Source organism: Morchella sextelata, assembly GCF_020137385.1.
Source record: "Morchella sextelata strain SCLS chromosome Unknown scls_4, whole genome shotgun sequence".
Lineage (NCBI taxonomy): Eukaryota > Fungi > Ascomycota > Pezizomycetes > Pezizales > Morchellaceae > Morchella > Morchella sextelata.
The window spans coordinates 1371673-1396147 of NW_025408619.1; the positions used below are offsets into that span (position 1 = coordinate 1371673).

A 24475-nucleotide genomic window follows, 5' to 3' on the forward strand; every position below is an offset into this window, starting at 1 on the left:
GTTCGTGAAAGGGCTTTTTTTTTTCTCTTGTTATTTTCTTTTTCTCTCCGCGGTTCCTTTTTTTTCTCTCTCCCCTTCCCCTGGTGTTGGTTGGACCCCCGGACTGACGTCCGCAGCAATAAGTACGTACATAAGGTGCCTGTTTCCCTCTGTACATACACCTGCTCTACTTGTGTCTACCAACAGCTGGTTTCTCCCTACACTCGTGTCGACGTGCCAACAATTCCCTCAATCATTCATTCCCATACGTGCATACTACATCTACTACTACTTGCTGCTACTACTGCTACTACTGCTACTACTGCTACTACTATTACTACTATTACTGCTGCTTCTACTACTGCTGCTGCTACTGCTGCGTGGGAATTTGTTTTGCTATAGAGCCTTTTGTTATTTGCTTTTACGCTGTGCGCTTATAAACGCACCCGTTCCACCAGAGCCTCCTTCTGCTGTTCCCGATCGTCCTCTCGTTCTCGTGGTTCGAGTACCTACAGGCACGTAGCCTAGAATCTAGTATCGGTAACCCACATACATTATTCCTCACCCGACTTGATCTCTCTATCATTGGCCGAGGTTGATCGTCTACTCAAGAAAGAGCCCCATCGATTACCTCCATTCGCTATTACAGCGATTCGGGGGAGTTTTAACAGGCTTTTCAAGCTGAAAGCTTGTTATATTTGCTTTTTAAAAAAGGAAAAGGAACCTACCCATTCTACCCGCTGCCTACTACTGCAACCTTTCCGTAGTGATCACCGACCTCTAATCCAAATCCTCCATTCCCCCGCCGCAAACTTTTCCTCTAACCCCCTCCATCCAACCATCGCCGCCACTGCGACTGAAACCTTTCCATAACAATAACCAGCTATCGCCCGCTATGAACCCGCCTCTGCCCTGCATTAGTACGTCCTCGTCATCTTCATCAACCACTACGTCATCCGAAATTATACCCCGGTCTGCTTCCTCTTCGGTCAAGGCTCTATCCCCGGATGATTTTAAGTCATCATCCTACCCGCAGTACACCCAATCGCCTTCTCTCCTCGCCCGCTCTTCTACCTCGAGCGGCGGCGCATCACACATGTCAGCCCCATCCACCCCCAATGGTGGCCGACCTCTATCTGAAACCCCGAGAGCCTCTCCTCTGATGAAACACTCCAGACGCTCATCACGCCCACACTCTCCAAAAATAACATCGTCAAAGCCTTCTTCACCCACAGTAGCTCCTAGAGCCTCTAATCTATCTACCTCCACACCCCCGAGTAAATGTTCAACTCCCCCAATCGCTCCTACTACCCCTATTGCTCCTCCTTCTCGCGATGATACTGGAACCCTGTCTCCTCCCAAGCGAGCCAGACACATGGATCCTTCAATCAAAGCCCTTCCTCAGCTGTATCAACACTGTCCTACAAATGATCTTGTGTACCTGATCAGTGACATGTTACTTGAGCTGGTGGGCTTGAATGACAAGATACCACTATCGGGGGCAGGCTTGACCCGTTTCCACTCGCGGTACTAACCCATTTTTACAAATCACTCACTTGCTTGATCGATTTTTCAGCGCTGACTTGACTATGCGCGCAATTATAGAGCGCCGCCTACAATATCAATCCCAGATTACCTATCGAGATTAGCACTGCATGCATCTCTGCAACCATCGATCCTCTTATCGATGGTTTACTACATAGACATACTGTCTACTCATTACTCGCCATTCGTTGTCTCCTCGCTGACTGTACACCGCTTCCTAATCACGGCTGCAACTGTCGCGTCTAAGGGTCTTTGTGACTCCTTTCTCACAAATGGGTTCTATGCCAAAGTTGGTGGTGTTAGTTTGATGGAGCTAAATCTACTGGAGCTGGAGTTTCTTGTTAGGGTTGGGTGGAGGATTGTACCAAAGGGTGAAGTTTTGGAGGAGTATTATAGGAGCCTGATTGGAAGAGTACAATCAAAATATATAATTGAGGGCGCGGAAGAGGCCCTGGGTGATGCTCCGGGGTCCTCAGGATCTGCCGCAGTTGCAGTTGTAGCTGGACCGGCGGGAAGTTGACTGTGGTCCAGATGGAGTAGTAGGATCCATGCTTCTTACAGCCGCTCTATTTTGTTCAATAGGAGTCTTTTAGTCTGCATTGTTTCTTGTTTTACGCGAATTGTTTTGATGTTATTGCCCAGAAAGTTAATACTGGGCAGGCTGGAATCTGTTTGCGGGGGACAGCTGTGACTTAAAAATGGGGAATACATCGGAAAGGTACAGGCACAGACTGGAGGGATAGATAAGCGGGAATAACGATTGATGACCAAAAATATATGTACATGCTCGAGAGACGGTATACCTAGCTCAGTTGGAGTAAGAGTACAAGTAGTTGTTACAAAGAGCTCCAGAATTTTTCCGAGGCAGAAGCTTTTCCGGTGCCTTGTAGACTCTTTTTTTTATTTTTCACAGTGAAACACGTAGCTTTTTCTTTTTTGCTCCTCTTCTTTTCTTTTTTTTAGGCGTCCAATCCCATAGGGCTTATGACGTTCATATCATGAGGGACCTCTGTTATCTTGCAAAATGGACCAGTACGTAAAATGTGCTTTATGCGCGTCTTTGCGACGCGCAAAAGAATAATCATTTGAGAAGAATCATGATCCATCACTCATCCATCCTCACACCCCGCAGTTGCAATAGGCCAGATGACCTGGGGAAAGACTTGTTAGTTTGCGCCTTGATTTTCCTCGGACGTCTACCCGACGGGCGAGTGAACGATCAAAATTGTGGGGGTGGACGGTTAAATAAGGCGGGGAAGGGGGGTAGTAACAAGAGCCAAGAGAGTCGCAGGAACGGGAAGAACCGAAGGCAGGAACCGGGGCGACAGTGTTGATCCTCTGTTGACGTTTATGCTTGGGGTGTTTTAGGATATAGTTTGTTTGGATGCTGGGAAATCGGCAGGGGTGCAGTACGCTAGTTGTCAGATCAGGGCATGCTAGATATCATAAACTGGAGCTTCACTACTCTAGAAGGAGAAAAAGCAGCATAAGCGGGTGTAGGTACAGTTTTTCCTTCTACACAAACAGATCCAGTTTCATTTCTGTCACATTAAGCATATCTTCAGCCGCATTTGCAATCTTATCTTATCAATTTGTACCCTGAATATATGTATTTATTTATCTCATATAGATTGTAACTTAGTCATCACTATTATTACTGCTCAGAAGGCGGGGAAATGATACGTACTTAACGCGGCTGAACTGTTCCACAAGGTTTTGAGGAGTGCCTAAATACTACATGATTTAAATGGCTTGCGTATGAATCGGATGTTTAAAATATAGATTGTCAAGAATAGCTAGAGTAAGATGGTAGAAGTACTTCAGGACTTTGCTATTTCAAATGGAATCATAGCTGCACCTACGTAGGTACCAATTTTGAGGGCAGACCCATACCTATCATCTCCAACAATTGAAGGCCTATCGAGATATGGGCACAAGGTTGTAAGTATATGTTAGTAATGTCTATATAAAAGCCTGCTCACTAACAGCTTGATAGTTGGTTTATTCATAGAAACGTATATGCTGTCCTTTATTAATACCCTGCAAGGTGTGACATCATGCATAATGGTCGATATCGCGATACGAACCCCACCATAGCTCCCACGACAGCTCAGCTACAGCCATAGGACATATCATTGATACTGTTCGAGATGACGAAATTAGATTCTAAAGTTCTAAGCACCCTTGCTCTCCAATCTGATGCCACTACTGTTGCGCCTTTCGGTGGTAGCGGATTCGCATCCACACTCAAGATCTCCACGGTTCTTGCGGAAGGGAAGAAGAAATGCTTCTTTATGAAGACCGGGGATGGCAAGGACGCAGAAACAATGTTTCGAGGTAAATAATATTCACTACTTCTCGAGATGAAAGGCTAAATGAAACATGAAACATGAAACAGGTGAATTCGAGTCTTTAAACGCAATCCACAATGCAGTACCATCACTATGCCCCAAGGCCTTCTCACACGGAGCCTTCGAGTCTAAGCCTAGCTACTATCTCGTGACTGATTTTATCAACCTTTCCAGGCACTCATCGTCATCTGGTGAGACTTTAGCACATAAAATGGCGAAACTCCACCTCGCGCCGCAGACGGAAAAATATAATAATAAGTTCGGTTTTCCTGTGCCGACGTGCTGTGGTTCCACAGTTCAGGATAATACATGGGAAGATAGCTGGGCCGAGTTCTTTGGTAAACGGAGATTGATACATATTCTCGCTGAAAGCGAGGCAAAAAACGGACCCGACAAGGCGTTGAGGAAGTGGGTAGAAAAGACGGTGGATACTGTAGTGCCAAGACTGTTAGGAGTACTTGAGAATGTTAAGCCGGCTCTTGTTCATGGGGATCTATGGAGCGGAAATGCGTCCAAGGGGTGCTTTGGAGAGAATGGGGAAAATGGAGACCCAGAGGATGTGGTCTTTGACCCTTCGGTCAGTTTGGTCCTGATTCATGAGCGAGAACTGTGACTGAAGGTCTAGGCTTGCTATGCACATAACGAGTATGAGTTTGGGATTATGAGGATGTTTGGTGGCTTCGGGCCAAAATTCTTCAACGAATACCATGAACGTATCCCAAAAGCCGAGCCTGTCAAAGAGTATGACGATCGTGTCGAGCTTTACCAGCTGTATGATACCTTTCTACCTACCCTACCAGGCATTATTTGCTCTAACCATATGGCAGTTATCACCAATTGAATCACCACGCGCTATTCGGGAGCGGATACAAACCAGGCGCTATCAGTACTATGGAACGTCTATATAAAAAATATGGGGGGTAAAGGAGATAGGTTCAAACGTTCAAAACTATGTTGTGATTTTAGAATTTAACGTTCTATAGACATACCTTTCATCGGAACATTACAAGCTATGTCGAGATTTATCGAGATTACAACAAAGCGGACCTTCTTTACGGAAATGATAAAATCATTCGGCCAGATAAATTCTCCAATTCAATTGTAAAATAAAATCCCAGTCTGATCAAAAACAATAGATACACAGTATCATAGAAGGATATGGAAGTAACTTAGAAGCAACTCATATAGGCCACCTAAGCGGGTCCGGCCAAGAAAAGAAAACATGATATGATTGAGATTTCGACAAGTTTCGCAAGAACAAAGCAATTTTAGAATAAAAACAAAAAATTTCGCACTAGAAAGGGACATCCAGAAACCCATCTACAGTAGATACACTACTATCAGACCTGGGGGAATCGTTTGCTGCTGCCCCAACTGGCAATATCAAACGGCCTCTCGATTGAGCTGCTTTGACTCCTTTATCACAAGTGTATGTAGCACCATCCTTCTGTGTCTCTAATATTTGTGATGCAAGCCGGTCTATAATGGTAGGGGAAATAAAACGGGGCAAGTCGTTCTCCTGGTCGGAAACAGCAGTGTGGTAATCTGTTGAACTCGTTGACAAGTCTGAGTGGGAGTCCTCAGCGGTATGATATATCGTAGAATCTTCCGAGCAAATACTTTCAGGACTTTCATATCCCGCCGCGCCCGTTGGTACAAGAGATCTCACATGTTTATCCTCATCTAGGTTCTTAGCACTGGGTTCCTTTTGCTGAAGTTGTTCCCACGCCAGACGTTTTTGCTGCTCTTCGAAATATGACAATGGTTGATGCAAGTGGGATAGATCCGGGAACCCAGCAGCGACCGAGTACTCGTTGTACTCCCTCAGTTGCTCCTCCGTGGTTTTTCCAGTAGGATCCGCTGAGATCCCTAAGTACACTGGATCCATTTCAGGTGCATCTCTACTAATACTGTTCAATGCGACATTAGAGCTAGAAATGATGGAGATTTCGTCAAGAAAATTCTCCGCATCGGCCTCTAGTTGCTCTATAACTCCGGTCATTTCCCTAAGACGGATAGGTTGCTCCAGTTCGGCGATGTCGATATACTGCGCATTGTGTCTCAAGATGCCCGGGACTTCTTTACCTGCAAGTTTACTATCAATAAAAGTAACCTAAATGCACCAATATCACGGTTTCCAGCTTTAATAGGCTCACCCCCGACTCCATCTTGACTAAGAATCTGTTCGCTCCCTACACTAGTGGAGTATTCCATCTAATTTTATGAAGAGCAAGAAAAGTCTTACTTCAATAGAATACACTAAACATATATCAGTCATCAATACTTTGTCAAACATCGGAAGATCAGCTTACAAGGCTCAGATGAAACTCCACACAATAACTATTATAGGATGCGAAAATCAGAATTGAGCCTTTGATTAGCAACCGCCAGCGTCTTTAACTATCTGAGGCGAATTTCGAAATCAATGCTATCTCAAAACTGATAATCTCTACACAAGAGAGGAGGGTCTTTGTAACTCCTGGGAATATCTTGTCTATATACAAATCCCCATACGAGGGCTTCCGAATAAACCGATAGTCTATTTTTACACATCAAACGGGAATTGGCAATCCCCGATTATCATAAGGCGACGTCTTAAGAACCATCTATTGAAAACAACACTGTACAAAAACACCATATAGACCCCGAAGATATCGTGACTGAGCCCAATCGGTTCTTTTCCCTGCATCGTACAACAGTTCATTTCGGCTTTTTGTATGCACTCTACATTCACACTCGATGCACATTCCCGTTGAGTGTTTATCCTCTTAGGAAATGTCGAGATCAGGTGCAAGTGGTTACAATTACCGTTGTAGTGGTAATGAGTTGTATGTGCCCGGTTGCCGGTCATGTACCGAGTGATACTTCATGATTATTACTAATCTCACTTACGGATTGAATTTGTCTAAGTATATGCTACATTCTGAGAAGACCTTTACTACCACAGTAATTCGAATATACGGCCGGTCGTACGAGACGTTGAAATTCGCCTATTTGGCCATTTGTCTTGAATACGCCCCTTAATCTTATACTGGCTTGAAAAAGGTAACTTCGATGTCTTGTGTGACCGGCCGTCTATCCGAATTACTGAGGTAGTATAGGGTATTTTCTTTGATCACGATGATCTCTTCGGCTAGAAACCATTAGATAGTGACAGCTAAGACCCTTCAGATTAGTAGTCAGAGAGGTACTTGTGTGTACCAGTAGGAAGAAATGGATATAATTCCACTATTATTTTATAATGTAGATACATGTACAAATGGGTATAATGAATGAAAATCTATGACGCACATGTTATGCAAACTCTAGGCTCCAGTCTATGACTACCTCCATCTATGGCCTCATAACACAAGGAAACTATCCGTATTAATCAATTATAAACCAATGGCATTCTTACCTTCTATGCTTCCACCAGGCGGCCCCTAAAGCCGTTCCAATGATCACTGTCCTTCCAAAGAGTGTGATCCAAACAGCATCCCGAACGATATCGTAATACCCTTCCAATAAGGTCCCAACAACACTAGTCCTAGGCTCAATCTGGCGATTCTCGTTCCTTCCTTGAACAAGAACCATGCTGCTTTTCGTGTCCCCATCTGCATCAATATCCTCCAATCTTCTCTTCTCTTCTAAAGCCCTCGCCATGCTTCCTTGCTGCATCTTCAACCAATTCCTTTGCTTGAGGCTTTTAGTCATGAGCCATACAACAGCCTTTACATCTGGACTCGTAAATGTAGGATAGTGCCACCCAGTAGCTGGCTCCCCGTGAGGTAACATCTCAAGGAAGTCTGTCACAACTCCCAAGGTGAGTCCCCAAAGCAACATGGGTCTATCCCAGCTTCCGCCAGCAGCTCCGGAGTCGGTGATAAAGTCACCGCCGAAAGAGGAGTAAACCGAATGACTTGGCCAAAGTCTGACAGCTGAAAACTCCATCTGCCCTAGATTGATCCTGAGACCCCAGCGTACAAAACGGCCCAAGAGTCCTGTTGTTTGTCGTGCAAGGCGGTCGGATACGTCGCACCTGTGGACCGTACGGAAATCTGGTGAGAGAAGAGTACGCAGAGGAACCCAGTGTGCTGAAGCTACTTCGGTAGGTTGTAAGTGAAGGGGTGGGGGTGTGGGAGACATATGGACGAATACAAAAGGACATAGAACCATGAGCCTGTTGTCACAAATTAACACTCAGTTATATGCGCAGTGTGTAACAAACTCAATCGTAAAACGGCACTTACGGCACTGTACCCCACGAAGTCGTCACTCTATCTCTCCGATCCAAAGGTCAGTCATCAAGATTCAATTGACCCCTCAAATGACACTTACACCCTATCCGGCAATTTACCACAATCAATTGCCATTTCTCCATCGAGATCCAGCCCAACCTCCTCCAAGCACTCCCTCACAGCTGCCTCGTAATCGCCCTTATCCTCTGCGTCCCTCTTCCCGCCTGGCAACGCCACATGGCTCGTCCAGCGATCCCCCTTCCTAGCAGCCCGTTTGATAAACAGGCACTCGGGATCACCATGCTGTACCCAGGGAAGATCAAAGAATTCCGCTAGAGTGGACACAACATTGTTGTTGTCTTTGGGGCGGTATGAAGGATGCGGTTGGATCTGGGGAAATGGGGATTGTGTAATTTAGCGATTGGACAATTGCACCAACACAACGGGCTCGGGAGGGGCTGATTAAGGCACAAGCACAAGTATGTAACAATGATTCACATTGTATCTCTGATCGTACTTACCCGTATGACGAGTGCAACAGACGCGCGCTTGGGAGTGGCAGCGGGTGATGGGATGGGCGGTGGGGGATTTTCATACAGCTCCTCGAGTGCCCTGTGGAGAGTTGGGATCAGGTCTGGGGAGGGCTCCATTGCCATGTGTTTCTCTATCTGTAGCTAAGCGAGTTGGAATTCCCGATGAGAAACACGAATGAAGGAGAGTATGCGGATAAGCTTAAGTGTGAAGTCTGGGAGAGCGATTCAGAGGGTTTTCACGAAGGCAGACGACACGAGTCAACGGGTGGTGGCAGTGATGGATTTCGAGTGATGATGCTGGTAATGATCTGAACTGTAGGACATGTGAGTGGTAGAGGCTATATTGATTGTATGTATGCCTGTCTGCCTGTATGTAGGTACAGAACACACATCTACGTAGCTACCCCACCACCATCCACCATCACCACGTCGTGGCCTACACCACAGCACAGCAGCAGCGCTATCTGACAATGGCAGCAGCTCATGGGCGGACAGCAACTCAGGAACGTATGAACAACACAATGGGGATATGTATAAGTAGTTTGAATGCGAAGGGGATTGGGGTGAGAGTTGTCGATGCTAGTGCTGGTGTAGCTGGCCAGATTCCCATTCTCCAGGGCACGGTAATGGGGTGTTTGTGCAATTGCAATTGATTGATGCTCAATTCACCGTTAGGGCGCTTCCCCTGAGCCAGTGGATTGGTTTCCTCCGGTTTCCTTTCCTTTTTCCCCGCGGTGTTCGGACCATAGACGCCCATACATGTAATGTCTACTTGACTGGAAACATCATCACCACTCACTCAGGACTTGCTCGCTGTCCGCGTCCAAACGATTGGCTGACTGCTTGGCATTCCTCGAGGGAAAAAAGACCCTGCGTCGTTTCAGGCTTAGAAAGCAGGACGAGTTTCTTTTCCCGAAAGCCGACGCTTCGCTGATCCGATAATTCCACCGTCTTCCCCCCTTCCCCTTCCTGTTCCCTTCCCTTTTCCCTCCCTCCCACCTACATGCCTAGTGTTCGGTGTCTGGTCCTGTCGATCTCCACCCACATCCACACCATTCCTGGACAAGAACGCCTCTCGCGGCTGAAAATAGAAATCCTCTAGAAGGCCTTCTATGCATATTGTCCTACACACCAAGTTCGTTCCCAACCAGCCCTCCCCACCCCCAACATCGTGAATCCTTCTCTCTCGCGCTGCAAAAATACATGTGTTAGCGGCGCGACTACCGCCGAACACCAACAGGCGTGCAGGCTGCATGGAGCAGGAGAACATGACCTGCAGCAAGCAAGCAGCAGTAAGTACGGCAAGGCAACCGTCAGCGGTGCCATCCATCATCATCCATCCATTCCATCTACATATCGTCCATCCATCAAATGCATCATCCCCCCATGGACCACCCACATCCATCCAATCCAGCTGCCCCGACCTGAGCTCAGCCCAGCAGTTCTGAATGCAGTTTAGCTGCTAGATACTAGCTGTGTAGCTAACTGAGCAACTGCATCACGGCATTGACTGCTAGATGTATGCTCCCAAGATTCCTGACTTCCTTGCTTCCTTCACTCTACGAGTCAAGTACCCTAAGAAAGTACATGTACTCCCTACCTACCTACACTCTTGCACATTCCTCACCGAAGCTCAATTAGCGATCAAGAGGTAAGTATGTACAGTACTAGTAAGTAGAGCTTCCCCTGTGCCGCAATCCCCAAGCACATATCCCATAGATGATATCGTAAGCAGGAATTGAGTAAGGAAGCGAGAGTGCTCAATTAGCCCTCAATAATTATAATTACTCTCACCCTCCTATTCACCACCCCCCCCCCCCCCCCCCTCAATTCCTAATTTGGTTATTCCCGGATGATTAACTGGATCGATTGACCGACTCGGTGTCCGAAGCACTCCTCCCACCCCACCGCACCGCATCGCCGGCGCCGGTCGGCCGTAAGAGAATCGTAATTAATTCGAGCCTCAGTGAACCCCAGCAATCGAAATTGCTGTGACTTAATTGACCCTAATCACTGTTGTGTATCATTCCTTTCCCAATATGCGTCAGCTGAAACCCTCTCGTTCTGCCCTCTGGGAGCAAGGCTTTGCGGGGAGTTTCACAGGTACAAGCACAACCCAGCAAGTCTAGTTTCCCGCCTCGGAAGCTATCTATCCCTCCTAATACCCGTATCTAACCTTTAATCAAGCGACAATCGGTATCTAACCTTTGCAGTTCAAGCTTACTTGCCCTCCACTCCCTCCCTCTCCCAATTGCTACTATTTACTCCCCTTTCAACTCCTCTTTCATGCATGCGTTCAATTGTGCTTTGCTATATCGCCACAGTGGTGCAATTGGGTCTTTTCCAACGGCTTCGCAAGCAATTGACTCTTCAGAAGAATCCCTTCTACACTTCACTTCCATTTCTTCCATGATCCACGGAAATCCTGTAATTTTACCATGACACTTTAAATGCATAATCCCTCCAAACGCCTATGATCTTGCTTGCCCACCCTCCCTCCTCCTCAACAATACCCCCCCCCCCCCCCCCCTTTTTTTTTTCTCTCCTCAATTCAATCAATTCGCCCCTGAGCATATGGGTTAAAAAGAAAAAAAGTGCCATGCAAAGGGGCGCCAACGGTGTACTCAAAAAACGCCCTCCGCGCCTGCTGGGTTGAGGGAGTGAGTGAGGGATTGATGGTCACCAATGATCCGAACAACGATACGATACGAAACGTGCTATGACGGCATGGCTCAAACCACCGGATGTGCCACCTTCCAATTGATCCCTGAACACCCCCCTCTCTTTCTTGACTCCTTAAGCTTGTTCCTGGACATTCGTGATCACGCAACCACTGAAAACAGTGCAGATATGTGGGACGGAGATAACGACAAAGAAAGGAAGAAAGAAAGAGGGAAAAAGAAGAAAATCATCAATCGATGGCATGATTGAATAGTAGATCGTAAAACACTCGGGTTAATGATGAGCCGGAGCTTGGTTTACCAATTCGATTCAATTTCACGTTTAGAGCAGAGCAAAGTGAACACGGGAGACTTCAATTCTCCAGAGATAAGATAAAAAATTGCCCGATTGTAAAATGCAGGCCTATATATGCCGAATACATAAGGGATGTTCTCAAAGAACGAAGAAATAAAGGAAATAAGAGAGAGAAAAAAACACAAAGCTCCCAGGCCCCTTGGGTTGATGATACAGACAAAAAAAAACGCCGGACTGGACACAATACGCTATCTTCCTGCGCATGGCCATGCAGATGAACTAAAAAGAAATGAGATTGACAAAGAAGATATCACACAATGCCATGTGAGTGATGAATAGAAAGTAGGAGAAATGAAAAACCTATGTAGACAAAAGTTATACCAAAGAGAAAATAAAAAGAAGAAAAATACAGGACTCCGAAAACCGCCCCAAACCAACCAAAGCCCAGTCCGTGACAAAGAGAAAAAACAAAATGAGGTATAGAACCAACCGCCCAATGAGCCAGGAAATAAGAGAGAAAAAAACCAAGAAAGTACAGGCCCGACCAGTCCCAGAAAACCAATGAGCAAGGGAATATAACAAGACACCATAATGAACACAAAAAACCCCGCCCAAAACCAGTCCGTGTAATGTATGAACAAACGCAAAGAAAATATCGCCAAATCCCATGAAAAACGAAAGTAGGATATCAGATAAATAGAAAGAAAAAAAAAGGGAAAAAAAAGCAAACCATTGTCGTCAGATCATAATGAAAGGTACAATATCGCCAAATTCAGCTACCGCGTCGGTTCCGTCCGATGAGCCCGGCGCCAACCTCACAAGTACTGTTGGATGTATCGTCTATCAAACCAACCAACTTTCTCGTAGGCAGTCCACAATTTCGAAGCCTTGTTAACATCGATCTTACAAGCCTTCTGGGAATCGGTCTTCATGAATTTCAAGCCCATCCTTTCCCTCTCAACCTTCATCTGGAAGATTCTTCGCTTAGACGTAAGATAGGAAGCGCAAGAGAGACGGAGAACAGAAGCGAGGTGAAGCTCTGCAGGGTGAAGAAGTCCTGCATGTGGATCATCTGAGAGGTCAAGGACAGTGCCTTTCCAATCAGCTTTGAGGCATTTTGAGCCAGGTAGAGTTTCGAGTGGCGGAGACATGTCGGGAATAGCTTCAAAATCCGCGTCCTCTCGGGTTGCCACTGCCCTTGCGCGTACTGCCGCCGAAGATGGTGTCTGGGGGGTTGGGAGGCGTCCATCTGGATAAGCGAAGCTATCATTTACAATTGCTTTAGGGGTAGGTCTTGGTGTTCTTGCAGAGCGTCCCTGAGCAGTTCGCGGCTTCAGGGCAGATGATGCGCCATTATTAACCGATCGGGCAGGTGCAATGTTTCGTTTAGTAGTGTACCCAGCTAATACGGTAGGCTTCTGGATTCTGTTACTACCCGCCCTATCAATAATCTTCATATTCGCTTTCTCCCGCCTTAGCCAGTCTCGCGGGTTACTCTGGCACAATCTCCACGCACAAGAAACGAAAGCATTATATTCCTCATCAGTAGGCTTTGGCCGTGAATCCGACTTTCGCTTAGTCTTTGAAGAGATGACATTCTGGATTAAAGGCTCAAACTGCTCTGAGACGTCAAATAGAGGAGTCTCGAGTGATATTGCGGGTTCAGAGTGAGGAAATAGAACTCGATCAGCAATCTCTGTCGAAGGAGGTGAAGAAACAGAAATTGAAGGCGAGGCAAGTCGTCGAGCTGGCGAAGGGGGAGGGGACAGCATGGTATGAGGAGTTGGGTTTGTCGCAGCAGCGATAGACATCTTATCAATTGAAGAGGAGTGTTGAACTCCAGACATTGGGGTTGTGTATAGACACCGGTTCGTATTGGAAGGAGTTGGTGAAGGGAATCTATCCAAGCTGTGTAGGAGTTCAGGAGGAGAGGCCAGGACACCGGTTTTTGTAAGTGAAGGGGTCTGTGAGTAGCTCATAGGGGTAGCGTCCATAGCTGTATATGTAGCTATGAGATTGCAGGATTGCAGTCCGTTCTTATATGGTGAGCTATGGGTAGCTCTGGATGCTAGGTGATGATGCGTAATTAAGCTTTCAAATCCTGGTTTGAATTGGGACCATATAATTGGTGAGAAGCTTTGAGCAATTGGAACTTGCAAATAATCAAGCAATGGGGACGTTCTAGAGAAGAAGAAGCTTTATCGACAGCTTCAAAATATCTTTATGGCGTATGAGATGTACTTGAGTCGTAGTTGTTGGATAGTATCTGATGTGAAGCAAGGAGAAGTAGGAGAGAATGGATAAGGCGAAGGGGGGAGCACTGCGTTATAATAAAGTCAGGCAGTCAAGGAAAGTGTGGGAAGGCCAGGGTGCGTGCTTAATGGCTTGCGTGTATGGATTGAGGCAGGACACAAGGAACACCGAACAAAGGGAGGGGGAGGCAGATAGGTGAGCGGGTGGGGGGTGACCTGAAATAGAATGCCATGATCACTCACTTCTTGCCCATTCAATCACTCACTCGTTCACTCACACCTCTCACCTCCCACCTATACGTTCCCTGACACTGCAAGCGCTGGGGGCAGCTCTCATATCCGACTGCGCAGTAGAAGGGTCCAGCAGGCACAGGCTAGTCAGTGGGTCACCGAAATTCACTTAAAAAAAGGCTGTTAAACTCGGTCACCGCGCGACGTACTCGACCTACTTTTGGTAGGGTACACAGGGCAACACAGAAATGTTTTGGAATCTGGTAATAATAAAATATGTGAGCGGTGACTGGACATTGTATTTGGAAACAGGACAAATTCAATTCAATCGCCACACCTCCTTGACATACTATGTGCGAACAGTACCGAAGACGATCGAAATTATAATCTGGGTTCCAGCCTGTCAGGTACGTAAGGAAGGCAGCAGCCGTGTTATTATGTACTTTACAGTACAGCCAGTCATCCACAGCATTACAATGCCAGCAGCTCTGATGCTACTGTGTATTAATTAACTAGATTCCCGGTCACTTCTCTCTTTCTCTGTGAACGAGCAAGCGGAAGAGGGGTGTGTTTGTGATGTGAGTGGTGAGCCATTGTACAGGGCAGGTCCCGTCTCTATTCTCTAGTAAGTGCGCAAACCAGAGCGCGTGAGATGGCAACAGGAAAGTTCGAGATAATAGAAGCAGGGGTGGGGATAGTAGAAGAGGGGGAGTTATGGGCTATTGTTGGTAGTCGAAGTAGTGGATGCCAGTTCAATTGAGGAGGGAATCCCCCCCATCACCCGTCCATCCTTCCATCCCCCACCTCAGATCATTGTGAATCCCCGTAAAGCTCCGTCTGTTAAAGATACAAAACCATCAAGATGAGGAGGAGGAGGAGGGGGAAACAGAGTTAAGGCGGATGACTGGTAGGATGACAGCCTAGTTGAGGCTTCTATTCCCGTACCTGGTCTAGCCTGGGGCTTAGCGGCCGTCGCGCACGCGAACAGAGTAATAAGAGTCACTTGGAGAGACTCCACTGGCTTATGACAGGTGACTAGCGAGTGCATCCCCACGAAGGCTTCTACTTCTTGCAGGGAATCTTGCTTGAATGGATTTACATATTCCTGCAGGGCCGGTATCGGTGTGAGCAATTCAAGCAAGGGACTGACTGGGTCCCAAGATTCAGACCCCTCTCTCCCGGTCTGTCTCTGGTACTCAAAGTATGATGCTACACGTACATGCTACCTACTATCCCACCACTCTACTGGCATCTACTACTACCACATCCCCCCCCACCCCCCTCCAAGAAGCACATGCCAAATCAGTGAGTATTCGTCAGACCGTGTTGTTGTTGTCTTTATACGGCGATACACTACGGCGGGAGAATCAAGGCAGAACTGAATGGCTATAGACGTGGACAGGTCACAGCAGCAAGGCTACCACCCCATGCATAAAACTCAATTGCAAATAAACCTCAATTGAAACGTCAGGAAGCGAGCCAGCAATTGCCAGACAGGAGTAAGATTTCAAGTCAACAACAAACATGAGAGGGGCTATGTGGCAGGCTGAACACGCGCTGAGAATAGAGAGAGCGGGGTAGGTGTAGATAAGGCTTCCGACACGAACATCCGCCGCCTCGAAATCAGAGCTCAATTGCAACTATGGTAGCGTTATACGTAGCTACACACGTCCCCAAGGCATAAAATAAAGGGCCATGATATCGAGGAAACATTTCATGTCACAAGGTTCGTCCGCCCACTCACCTCTTGTAAATGGGAAACAGGGAGTGCCATTCGAAACGCGGCGACGGCGGTCAACAAAAGATGTTGACCTCTCATAAAAATACGACACCTCACATTCAGAGAAAAGCTAAGACTTTTCGTCCGGACTTTGCGTTTGATTCTACATCATACGAATCACGCATGACCTTCTTATGCTCCGACTTATCGTCATCATCCGCCTTGGATTCTTCGCTAGACTGCTCACCCTCCATCGCTCAGGAATTTAGGGCGACTTTCACAACGAAAAAAAAGAGGGGAAGTAGATGGATTCAATTCTCGATCAATTGAGTGCTGGGATGGCCTTAGAAATCACACCGGACGAGCTCGGAGGAAGAAGAAGTTAATAATTACTGTTGCTTGGTGATGATTGTGGTGGTGTTGCAACCACAAAGGAATAGGATAGAAGGGAAGAGAGGACGACAACCACCGACCGACATGACGCGGCTCAACTGAAATCTTCAGATCGATCGGGCAATTACTCATTCGCCCTCCGTCGAGTGCTGCACGGGCTGGTTGGTTATGTGTACTGCCACCGCCAAAGGGGACAGATTTCGTGCCACCACAGAGAAACAAACAAACACATTGAATGCAGTCCTCCCTCCTATGGTACATGGGCTGTTCCTGTTCCTGGGGGGTGCTCGTGGACCGTATGGCAGGTACCAAACATTTACAATTATCCAGTGCACGCAATACAACACAAGATCTTAGTAGATGAACTCACAAAGACGGCAACGGTGAAAGATGGAGAATTCAGTTTCAGCCCTGCTTAGTGCTTGACCTTGTACTCAATGCCACATTGAGCCTTACAATGCTCCCGTCACATACAGTACTGCACTTACTCCTCCTCACTCACAAACTCCAATTCCACCGTCCTGAAAGAGGCTTGCGCTCACAATTGACAAAGATAAGATACTGTTAATAGAGATCATTGATACCTACAGGGCATCTTTCTTAGCTCCGTATCTTTTGCTCTTCTCTTCTGCAATGGAAAACCCCTGCATCACTCATCCTGAATGAGGACGCCGAGCTTCCTATCGCTCAGTGGATCCCTTGCATGATATGCGGGTGGACGGATCGGTGCATCACACGACCTGCTTGCTGGGACCAAACGGAGCGTGAGATTCGCTTCTTTTGTAAGAGCTGAGCACATGTGCACCATTTCAGCTTCTGTTCTGTCCCCTCTTCCTCCATTATGATATTCCAGCCCAATCATCTCAAGATGATGATGCCCCGGTTGGTTCGGTAGATACATGTAGTGCAGTTGCGAGTCTAAAATGTCAAGAAAGTGCAGCAGATATGCACCTCCTCCTCCTCTACGCTCATTGACATCACAACACTGCTGATGGCCTACCTGGAACTGGTACCGAACTCTTCGGCACTCTCAAGAAAAAAAAAAGTTATGAAGCGATGAATTTCATCTGAACTCTTCGCATGTGAATACATCATAAATAAAAGCTATCCCATGGTAGGATGAAACTTGTCACACTATTCGACCCCGCCATTGCGCACCCTCCAACCGGAATTACATTCCCGCAGCTCTACCGACTCTTACCCACCCTACTTACACAGATCTCCCATTATGGAAATTGTTATTTTAATAGAGATCCGCGAACATCTCTCTCACCCGCCAAAGTGCATTTCGACAGCTGATTATTAGGGAATCAGCAAGCGGAGAAGAGGAGGGTGATGCGAATGGACGGGGGTAGCTTCTCCGCGACCCGAGTGCGGGAGACGGGTTCATAAGATCCTGAATGTTAAAGGTCCCTTCTCATGCATGATGACGATGGATCCTGCATGGTGTTCACCCTCAAGTCCTTCGGTCTCAGCCCTCAAGAGTCAAGACTCGAGACCCTGGCCGCGGTCGTCGACTAACTCGCCAAAATTAAAGTACTCCACGCGGACGGAGACTACTCTACTCCAAGCTAACAACCCATTACCAACCTCAATTGATCCGAAACATCCTCTCTAACCACCACTACACCACAACCAGACCACCACCACCACCACCACCACAACCAAACACACCTCATCAGTTGAGCTCTACTAATACTAGAAGGACGCACGAATCACACGCCTTTCAGCGCACGACCGGAAGGTGAAGGAAGTAAGAGTTGAACAAACTTGTTCTCTGATATCATTCTACCGTAAAAACTAAAAAGCCTAGAACTTGACTGCATATGTTTCCTCCTCCTTCCCCGGCGACGGTCGGAAAGACTATTCTCGTTCCGTAGCTCTTATCACCAGGGTCCTATTTATTCTAGGGGAATGATTTTATCCCTTATCGTTATCGATAAGAAGGACCACAAAACATTCTTGGCAAAATAGGTGGCATCACGTGTAATGGGCATTGATTTCCATTTTCCTTATGTAACCCATTATCCATTATATCCCATGGACACCGAAGAGGAGGAGGGGTGATCTACAGGCGTCTAGACATGCATACATATGGTAGACAGGCAAAAATAAAAGCCTAGACCAGGTGTTTTCTAAGTTACCATTCGTCAATGGCCAAGAGACATGGGCGGTATTGGCGTGACCGTGAGAATGGCTCCGCTCACAAAGGATAAGTTTACGCCTGAAGGGCAAGACCCATCGGAAGACCTGGTTAGGATCTGGGAGAGGTAGGACGGAGGAAGGACTTGAGTACCGGTAGCTTAGCCGCCGGTCTTACCTAGAATCCCAAAGAGGGCAGCCCAGATCTACCTGTCGTTACTCGATTCGGGTGAAATAGTAAAGGCTCAATTATCAACTGATTCTAAGACCCTATTGATTCGGATACCATACTAGTGGGCCCTCTGGCAGGGCTAACTGAAAGATCGCTCACAATTGGCATCAGTGCCTAATGTCAGAACATATTCTAGTACATAATAGAAATACGGTACTGTATTTGCATTTTCTCCATGATGAGCCCTATCGTATTAATTGGAGCCAAAGCTATAATGTTAACAGTATATGGGAAGCGATAAATTAAATCAACTTTTTCCATTCTTCATAACCAGACTTTTTGTGACCATGCTTCCCTATCCAAGGACCGACCGTTCCCAAAAAGACAACCGTGGGCACTCAAAGATACACCAGCTAAATGAACAAGAGAGAAGCAGGGAAAGAAAAGAAAGCACAGAAGATGGAAGAAGCAGGGAAAGAAAAGAAAGCACAGAAGATGGAAGAAGCGTGGGAAAAAAAAGGACCCAAGCCGAAGGTTAACCAGAAAGAACCCAATGAGTATCATCATTTCTTTTTCTTTTCTTTTTCCGTAACCAGTGTCATGAGATTGAGGTACTAGATGGACGATCATCTCTCCACAGATCCTCCGTGTTTTGTTTTGTTCAATGGAACCCCACTTAGCCCTAAGGATTGAAAAAAAAAATGAATGCATGAAAAAGAAAAGCTTTTCGAAGAAAGAAAAAAACAAAAATTCGGTTCATTAAAAACAAACCCAACCGTAAACACCTATGCAGCTTGAACTTTTTTGAACATCAGGCGTTGGTAATTGATGGATACAATTACGCGGCTTGGCCCTCAGGGCAGGCGGCCATGACGTGACCAGGTTGCTTGCACCTATTTTCCAGAATTAGTACCAAAACAATGCATTATGTTTCCAGGAAATCTCAAGGCGTAACTTACTTGTAGCAAACACGGTCCTGCTCACTGGGGCAATCACGAGAAAGATGGCCGATCTGGCCACAGTTGTAACACTTCTGGCCCTGGGTGCAATCACGAGACAAATGTCCTGTAGTGAGTGAAACATTAGCAAGGAAATCTGGCATATTTAGTATAGAAAATGAAGGGCATACCGTATCCGCCGCATGAGTAGCAAGTCTGCGCACGGTTGCCAGACGCGGGGCCTACGTATCCACCTTGCTGCGGCATTGCGCTGCACTGGCGGGCAATGTGTCCTACTTTGCCGCACTTGTAGCACTCAGCGCCACCAGCCTGTCCGCCAAAACCGGGGTTTCCGCCGTAGTTGCCGCCACCACCAGCCTGGGAGGCAGGCTCGCTGCACTCACGAGAGAGATGACCTACATTATGTACAGTCAGCACGATGTGATCACGAGACCAAAATTGGAGAAGAGGATCTCCAAATTAGGAAAGTTCGAACCTGATTGGCCGCAACGGTAGCAACTCTTCTCCTTCGCGGGGCTGGTGCAGTCTCTGCCTGAAAATTTCGTTAGATCAATACGCAAGATAATCAATTCTTAAATGCATAAACATACTCATATGACCATCCTCTGTAAACGGAATAACACAACTAAGTTAACATGTATAATTTAAGTAGTTAAAATTATATTAGGTATTAACATACGGCCACAGTTGTAGCTAAAGGCAAGGTAAAGTCAGCTCAAACACTCCATCCAATGGAAATTAGGGAAGGTATGGAGTAATATTTACCAAACCGGAGTACCACGCTTAGGGCATTCGCGAGCCTTCAATTGCAATCAGTAATCGAGTCAACTTATCGAGAAAATCAATAAAACGGCAGTACCTGGTGACCAGCCTCACCACCTACATTATATTTTTGATCAGCGCGAGCCCCAAAATTATTTCCATCCCTTTCTCTATACCAATTCTGAAAATGAGGAGCGAAGAGGTTGGGTGGGGTAGTAATAATAGTTCGGATATTTTTCTTATTGGGAGAACTTGCCATCACGGCGTTCCCTCCCCTCATAGAGGGAGAGAAACGCAACAATGATGAATTGTACCGGTGAAAAGAAAACATCAAGTTAAGAGGACGGGAGAACAAACAGTTGTAGCAAGCACGAGTGTTAGAACCACCGAACTCCATTTCGAAAAATATATATTTACTTTAAGGGTGGCGGGGTGTAAAGGTGGGTGGGGTGGAGGAGATGATAAATGTGGAATTGACGGTCAAAGACACAAAGACGATAAAGTGAATTGATGGAAGAGAAACAGGTGTGTAGAGGGGAGGTGAAGAATGAGAGAAAGGTGGTGGTGGTCGTGGTCGTGATTGTGGGAAGTGTAGTGTAGTGACTAGGCCAAAACCTTCGCCCAGGCAAACAGCGGGGCGAAAAATATGTAAAAAAAAAAAAAATGTGAGAGAAAAAAAAGAAAGAAAAAAGACTACAGGGGGGCAAGTGCCCAAATCTGAGCCGTGAGAGGGCTCTAACCTCAAAAAACTAGCCCGTAAAGGACTAGCGGCTGTTGCTCCCGAACGATTTGCAGACAGTGGGCCAAGGCGGGGAAGCTTCTTTTTCTCGGCGCCCCGAAAACGGCGAGAGCAGTCCCGGAAGGAGATTTACTGGGCCGATTGGAGCCGCCCCGCGTGGTACTCCGCCTTTTCGAGTTTCGACAGGGGAAACCTCCCTTCACCGTTCGTGCTGTAACGGTTATCTGTCTTGAGTCTAAACAAGCGAGTACAACCTGGCTCTCAACCGATTTTCAATCCTTTTGTGGCTTTTTGGGGTTTTGTAGGGTTTCTCACTACTACCTAAATTACGGCACTCTAGGTATGCAGATATGCACACCCGTCAAGATTCCCGTCCCACCGAAGGAAGGACTTTGGTTATGTGCAACGTGCATAGGACAACTTCGATCCTAGAGAAAAGTACCTATCTCCAGTACCTACATGTAGGCAGAGTACATACTTTACGCTCATGCTCAACCTGGCAGCATGAACTCGCACTCACCCCCCGCATTTTAGAACCAGGCAGCTTTCGGTGCTCCACATACCCTTTGTGCTTCTGCATATAAAATTTCCTGGGTTTCGACATGCTCCATCTCGTACATATTACCTACGCGCCGAGGAGAAACCAGGAGTCACGGGCTGTAGAGTTTCCCCGCCAATGTCACAGTTCCCTGAGGACTCAGCCTAGCTGATCCGAATATCACATTTGGGGGGGGGGGGGGGGGGTAAATACAAAACCCCCTTGGCGCGATCGCAAACCCTTCCCCGCCTTTACACCCTGCAACACTGGAATACATATCTCGAAAAAGCTGTTCGGACTCGAAGGGAAATCCTCGGTCGGTTTTCCACACTCAGATAGCCTTAATTAGCTATTCGTTTGGAAGGTGTCCTGACTTCCTTTGAATAACATGGCATTTAAAATACTTTTACCGCCCAATTCACGCATAGGTAGGGTCCTAGCAGTGATCTTCCGTCGAAATGGAAATCAGAGATGTTGGGACGAGAAAAAGAAACGTAGCAGTATGCACTATGCCCACGTGCTTCTGCACGATAAGGCTCTATATTATGCACCCCCGAGCACGATCCCAAAATAGCCGCATAATGTATCATCAGATCTCTAGATTCCTCAACACCTATCCTCTTAGTCTATCTAATCTTTGGGACCCATAGTGCCCTAGCGGGAGAAATCGTAAACAACCAAGGCCTGTCTACCTTCGTCCTTAGCTCTCAACACCACCACCTTCTCTTCATCAAATCCGCCCAGCCATCCTTGACTATCCCCGCGCCACTCTTCTACTACGTCACTGCCTTTATATGCCTGGGAGGATTCCACTCTTACACTCGCATTCAATCTTCTCTTTTCCGATACACCACCCTCAAGCTCCCAAACACGGAGCTCCAATCCTCTTGTAGACATAGAGACCGCTTTTCCCCGACTGCTGACCTGGGCTGTAGAAACTCCAGAAGTATGTCCCCAAAGGCGTTGTCCAGAATCTATTGAGACTGATGAAGCTGTAGATTTGACTAAATAAAGGGTGAGAGTATTGTCGGCATGTGAGGCTAGTAGATATCTGAGATCAGACGGAAGGTCCCAGGGTGTTAGTGTTGGTACTACAAACTGAGACAAATTCGATACGATTGAAAAGCGGGGGTTTCGAATTCGGTCTTATGAGGCGTCATATCACTTACGGATGAGTGTATGAAAGACAAGTAGGCTGAGCAAGAGGCACATCATTCGCCTGCGAATGTGACTTTGACCCAACGCTACTTTGCGCGGGAGGACTCGCCGGCGACAGGTTTGGCACTGGGTTGAAACCGGATGGCACAGCCGTTGCGATTCTTGAGTCATGAACTCCATCCGCATCATCTGAAAACCGGAGTTCTTGGATTCCCACCGACCACCCTGAAATGTACAGCGGGAACGCGTAGACGATGCAGGCAATAACTGAGCTTTGTGTTGATCGTCGAAGCGAAAGCGATAAGGGGGGCCAGACTGTATGCGAATGCAAGGATGTAAGGATTTTCGGTGCATGCATCATGCGCTCGCGGTTTTCAGCACTACCCTTGCTCCCATCAATGTCAATGTCGTCTGATCCTTCAAATCGATAGGCAGTCAAAAGCTGAGAGGCTGTCATTGTCAGTAGGTATGGTGTGCAGTAGGCCATTGAGATGATCATCGGTCCGTGTGAACTATTCCCCGGGGAAGGGCCGTTTCGGGGATCGATGTAACGGAGCCTGAATGTTGAGGATGACATTTCCATGTCCAGCTGATACACACAAAATCCACCTTTTTCAAATCCGACTGTGATATTGACAGCCTTCGTCGCATCGCAATCTTCATCGATGGCCATTGCAGTAGGAGCGCCGTACGAACTAGGGTCCAGAGAGCTTTGATATAGGTCTGCATTCGCGATGGGACTTTTCTTCGAGTTTCTCCACTTCCATGCACGAAGGCCATGCGTCGAGTCCACGGTGAAGACCATTCCCTATGTTAAAGGCACATGGTCAACCTGTGATCCGCTAGGAAATGAGGTAGACCTGTGTACCTTGTGCAATCTGACCAACAATGGCGGTACTGGCGGTGGGAGCGGCGGGAGTGGTTCGTTACTGCTAGCAGTGATATCGATCTCACTGACACTACATATCCCTCTATTCCAATTATGACGCAGCCTGTAGAGCTGCTTCCAATTGGTTGCGCTAGCCCTAGCAAGCCCTTCATCCTCCAACCATCTCGAATTACGCGATGAATAGTGCAGACTCGAAGGCGGAGCTCTTGATGCTCCTGGAATCCGAGAAGCTCGAGGACGTACGAACCTCCTGTAGAAGAGCGCCTTCCAGATTTGGCCATCTGTCGCAATACGAGAGAATCGTTTAGATACTTTCTGGAATGATGTAAGATCAGATATCGACAAGAAAGAGGCAATCCTTAGAAAGAGCTCGTCGCTAAGTCGTTTAATGTAAGGAACAACATTTGGGCGGTGGCGCTTCGAAGATGGCTCTGGTGATTCCGAAGCTGGTCGTTTAGGCATTGCGCCGGAAAAACTGGTGGGCGCAGATTAATTCCCTTAATTGCCGAGTTTTGAAGCTGTGTCTACTCGGAGATTTGAGCTTTGTGGTCGACGGATTGACGTTGAAGATGACCAGTGGCGACTTGAGCCACTCACTTGTTATCATTTCCTTATTCGCGTTATCGTGAGCTTAGTCAAGCACACATTGGGTCACATCCTGGTATTGATAGCCACTTCATGGTTCATCAACACTACAGTAGCCACTAGAGTTGTGTAACTTTGAAATGCCCTGGAATTCATATAGTGGAAGTGTTTACTTTTATAGTGGTATTGGATACAAAATTGTTCTTCCTACGGATTCGACTGACAGAATACCACAAGCTTTCAATAGTACCTATGATATATCGCTGGTGATTTTAGTACTCTTCTCAGTACTTGTGTATTGTTTTTCTCCTATTATGTAGATATAATCCAATAG

General features: G+C 46.9%; 7 protein-coding genes across 7 annotated transcripts; 2 read left to right on the top strand and 5 right to left on the bottom strand.

Annotated features, from left to right (window-relative positions):
- Window positions 1-1666: 1666 nt before the first annotated feature.
- H6S33_010266 (uncharacterized protein) lies at window positions 1667-2044 on the top strand (the record flags this gene model as incomplete). Its single annotated transcript, XM_044841632.1, has 1 exon — window positions 1667-2044. One exon carries the CDS (start codon window positions 1667-1669, stop codon window positions 2042-2044), a length of 378 nt encoding a protein of 125 aa, XP_044697409.1.
- Window positions 2045-3674: 1630 nt separating this feature from the next.
- Window positions 3675-4799, top strand: H6S33_010267 (uncharacterized protein; the record flags this gene model as incomplete). The annotated part of the gene is made up of 4 exons (XM_044841633.1): window positions 3675-3861; window positions 3923-4452; window positions 4501-4646; window positions 4703-4799. 4 exons carry the CDS (start codon window positions 3675-3677, stop codon window positions 4797-4799), a joined length of 960 nt encoding a protein of 319 aa, XP_044697410.1.
- A 370-nt stretch (window positions 4800-5169) lies between these two features.
- H6S33_010268 (uncharacterized protein) lies at window positions 5170-6089 on the bottom strand (the record flags this gene model as incomplete). Its single annotated transcript, XM_044841634.1, has 2 exons — window positions 5170-5960; window positions 6032-6089. The coding sequence occupies 2 exons, from the start codon at window positions 6087-6089 to the stop codon at window positions 5170-5172; spliced, it is 849 nt and encodes a 282-aa protein (XP_044697411.1).
- Window positions 6090-7268: 1179 nt separating this feature from the next.
- On the bottom strand, window positions 7269-8748 carry H6S33_010269 (uncharacterized protein; the record flags this gene model as incomplete). The annotated part of the gene is made up of 4 exons (XM_044841636.1): window positions 7269-8034; window positions 8105-8131; window positions 8193-8482; window positions 8614-8748. The coding sequence occupies 4 exons, from the start codon at window positions 8746-8748 to the stop codon at window positions 7269-7271; spliced, it is 1218 nt and encodes a 405-aa protein (XP_044697412.1).
- A 3668-nt stretch (window positions 8749-12416) lies between these two features.
- On the bottom strand, window positions 12417-13595 carry H6S33_010270 (uncharacterized protein; the record flags this gene model as incomplete). The annotated part of the gene is made up of 1 exon (XM_044841637.1): window positions 12417-13595. One exon carries the CDS (start codon window positions 13593-13595, stop codon window positions 12417-12419), a length of 1179 nt encoding a protein of 392 aa, XP_044697413.1.
- Window positions 13596-19349: 5754 nt separating this feature from the next.
- H6S33_010271 (uncharacterized protein) lies at window positions 19350-20629 on the bottom strand (the record flags this gene model as incomplete). Its single annotated transcript, XM_044841638.1, has 9 exons — window positions 19350-19404; window positions 19471-19576; window positions 19641-19865; window positions 19946-20002; window positions 20061-20075; window positions 20150-20163; window positions 20236-20270; window positions 20330-20349; window positions 20590-20629. The coding sequence occupies 9 exons, from the start codon at window positions 20627-20629 to the stop codon at window positions 19350-19352; spliced, it is 567 nt and encodes a 188-aa protein (XP_044697414.1).
- A 1534-nt stretch (window positions 20630-22163) lies between these two features.
- H6S33_010272 (uncharacterized protein) lies at window positions 22164-24018 on the bottom strand (the record flags this gene model as incomplete). Its single annotated transcript, XM_044841639.1, has 3 exons — window positions 22164-22560; window positions 22679-23475; window positions 23536-24018. The coding sequence occupies 3 exons, from the start codon at window positions 24016-24018 to the stop codon at window positions 22164-22166; spliced, it is 1677 nt and encodes a 558-aa protein (XP_044697415.1).
- Window positions 24019-24475: the final 457 nt, after the last annotated feature.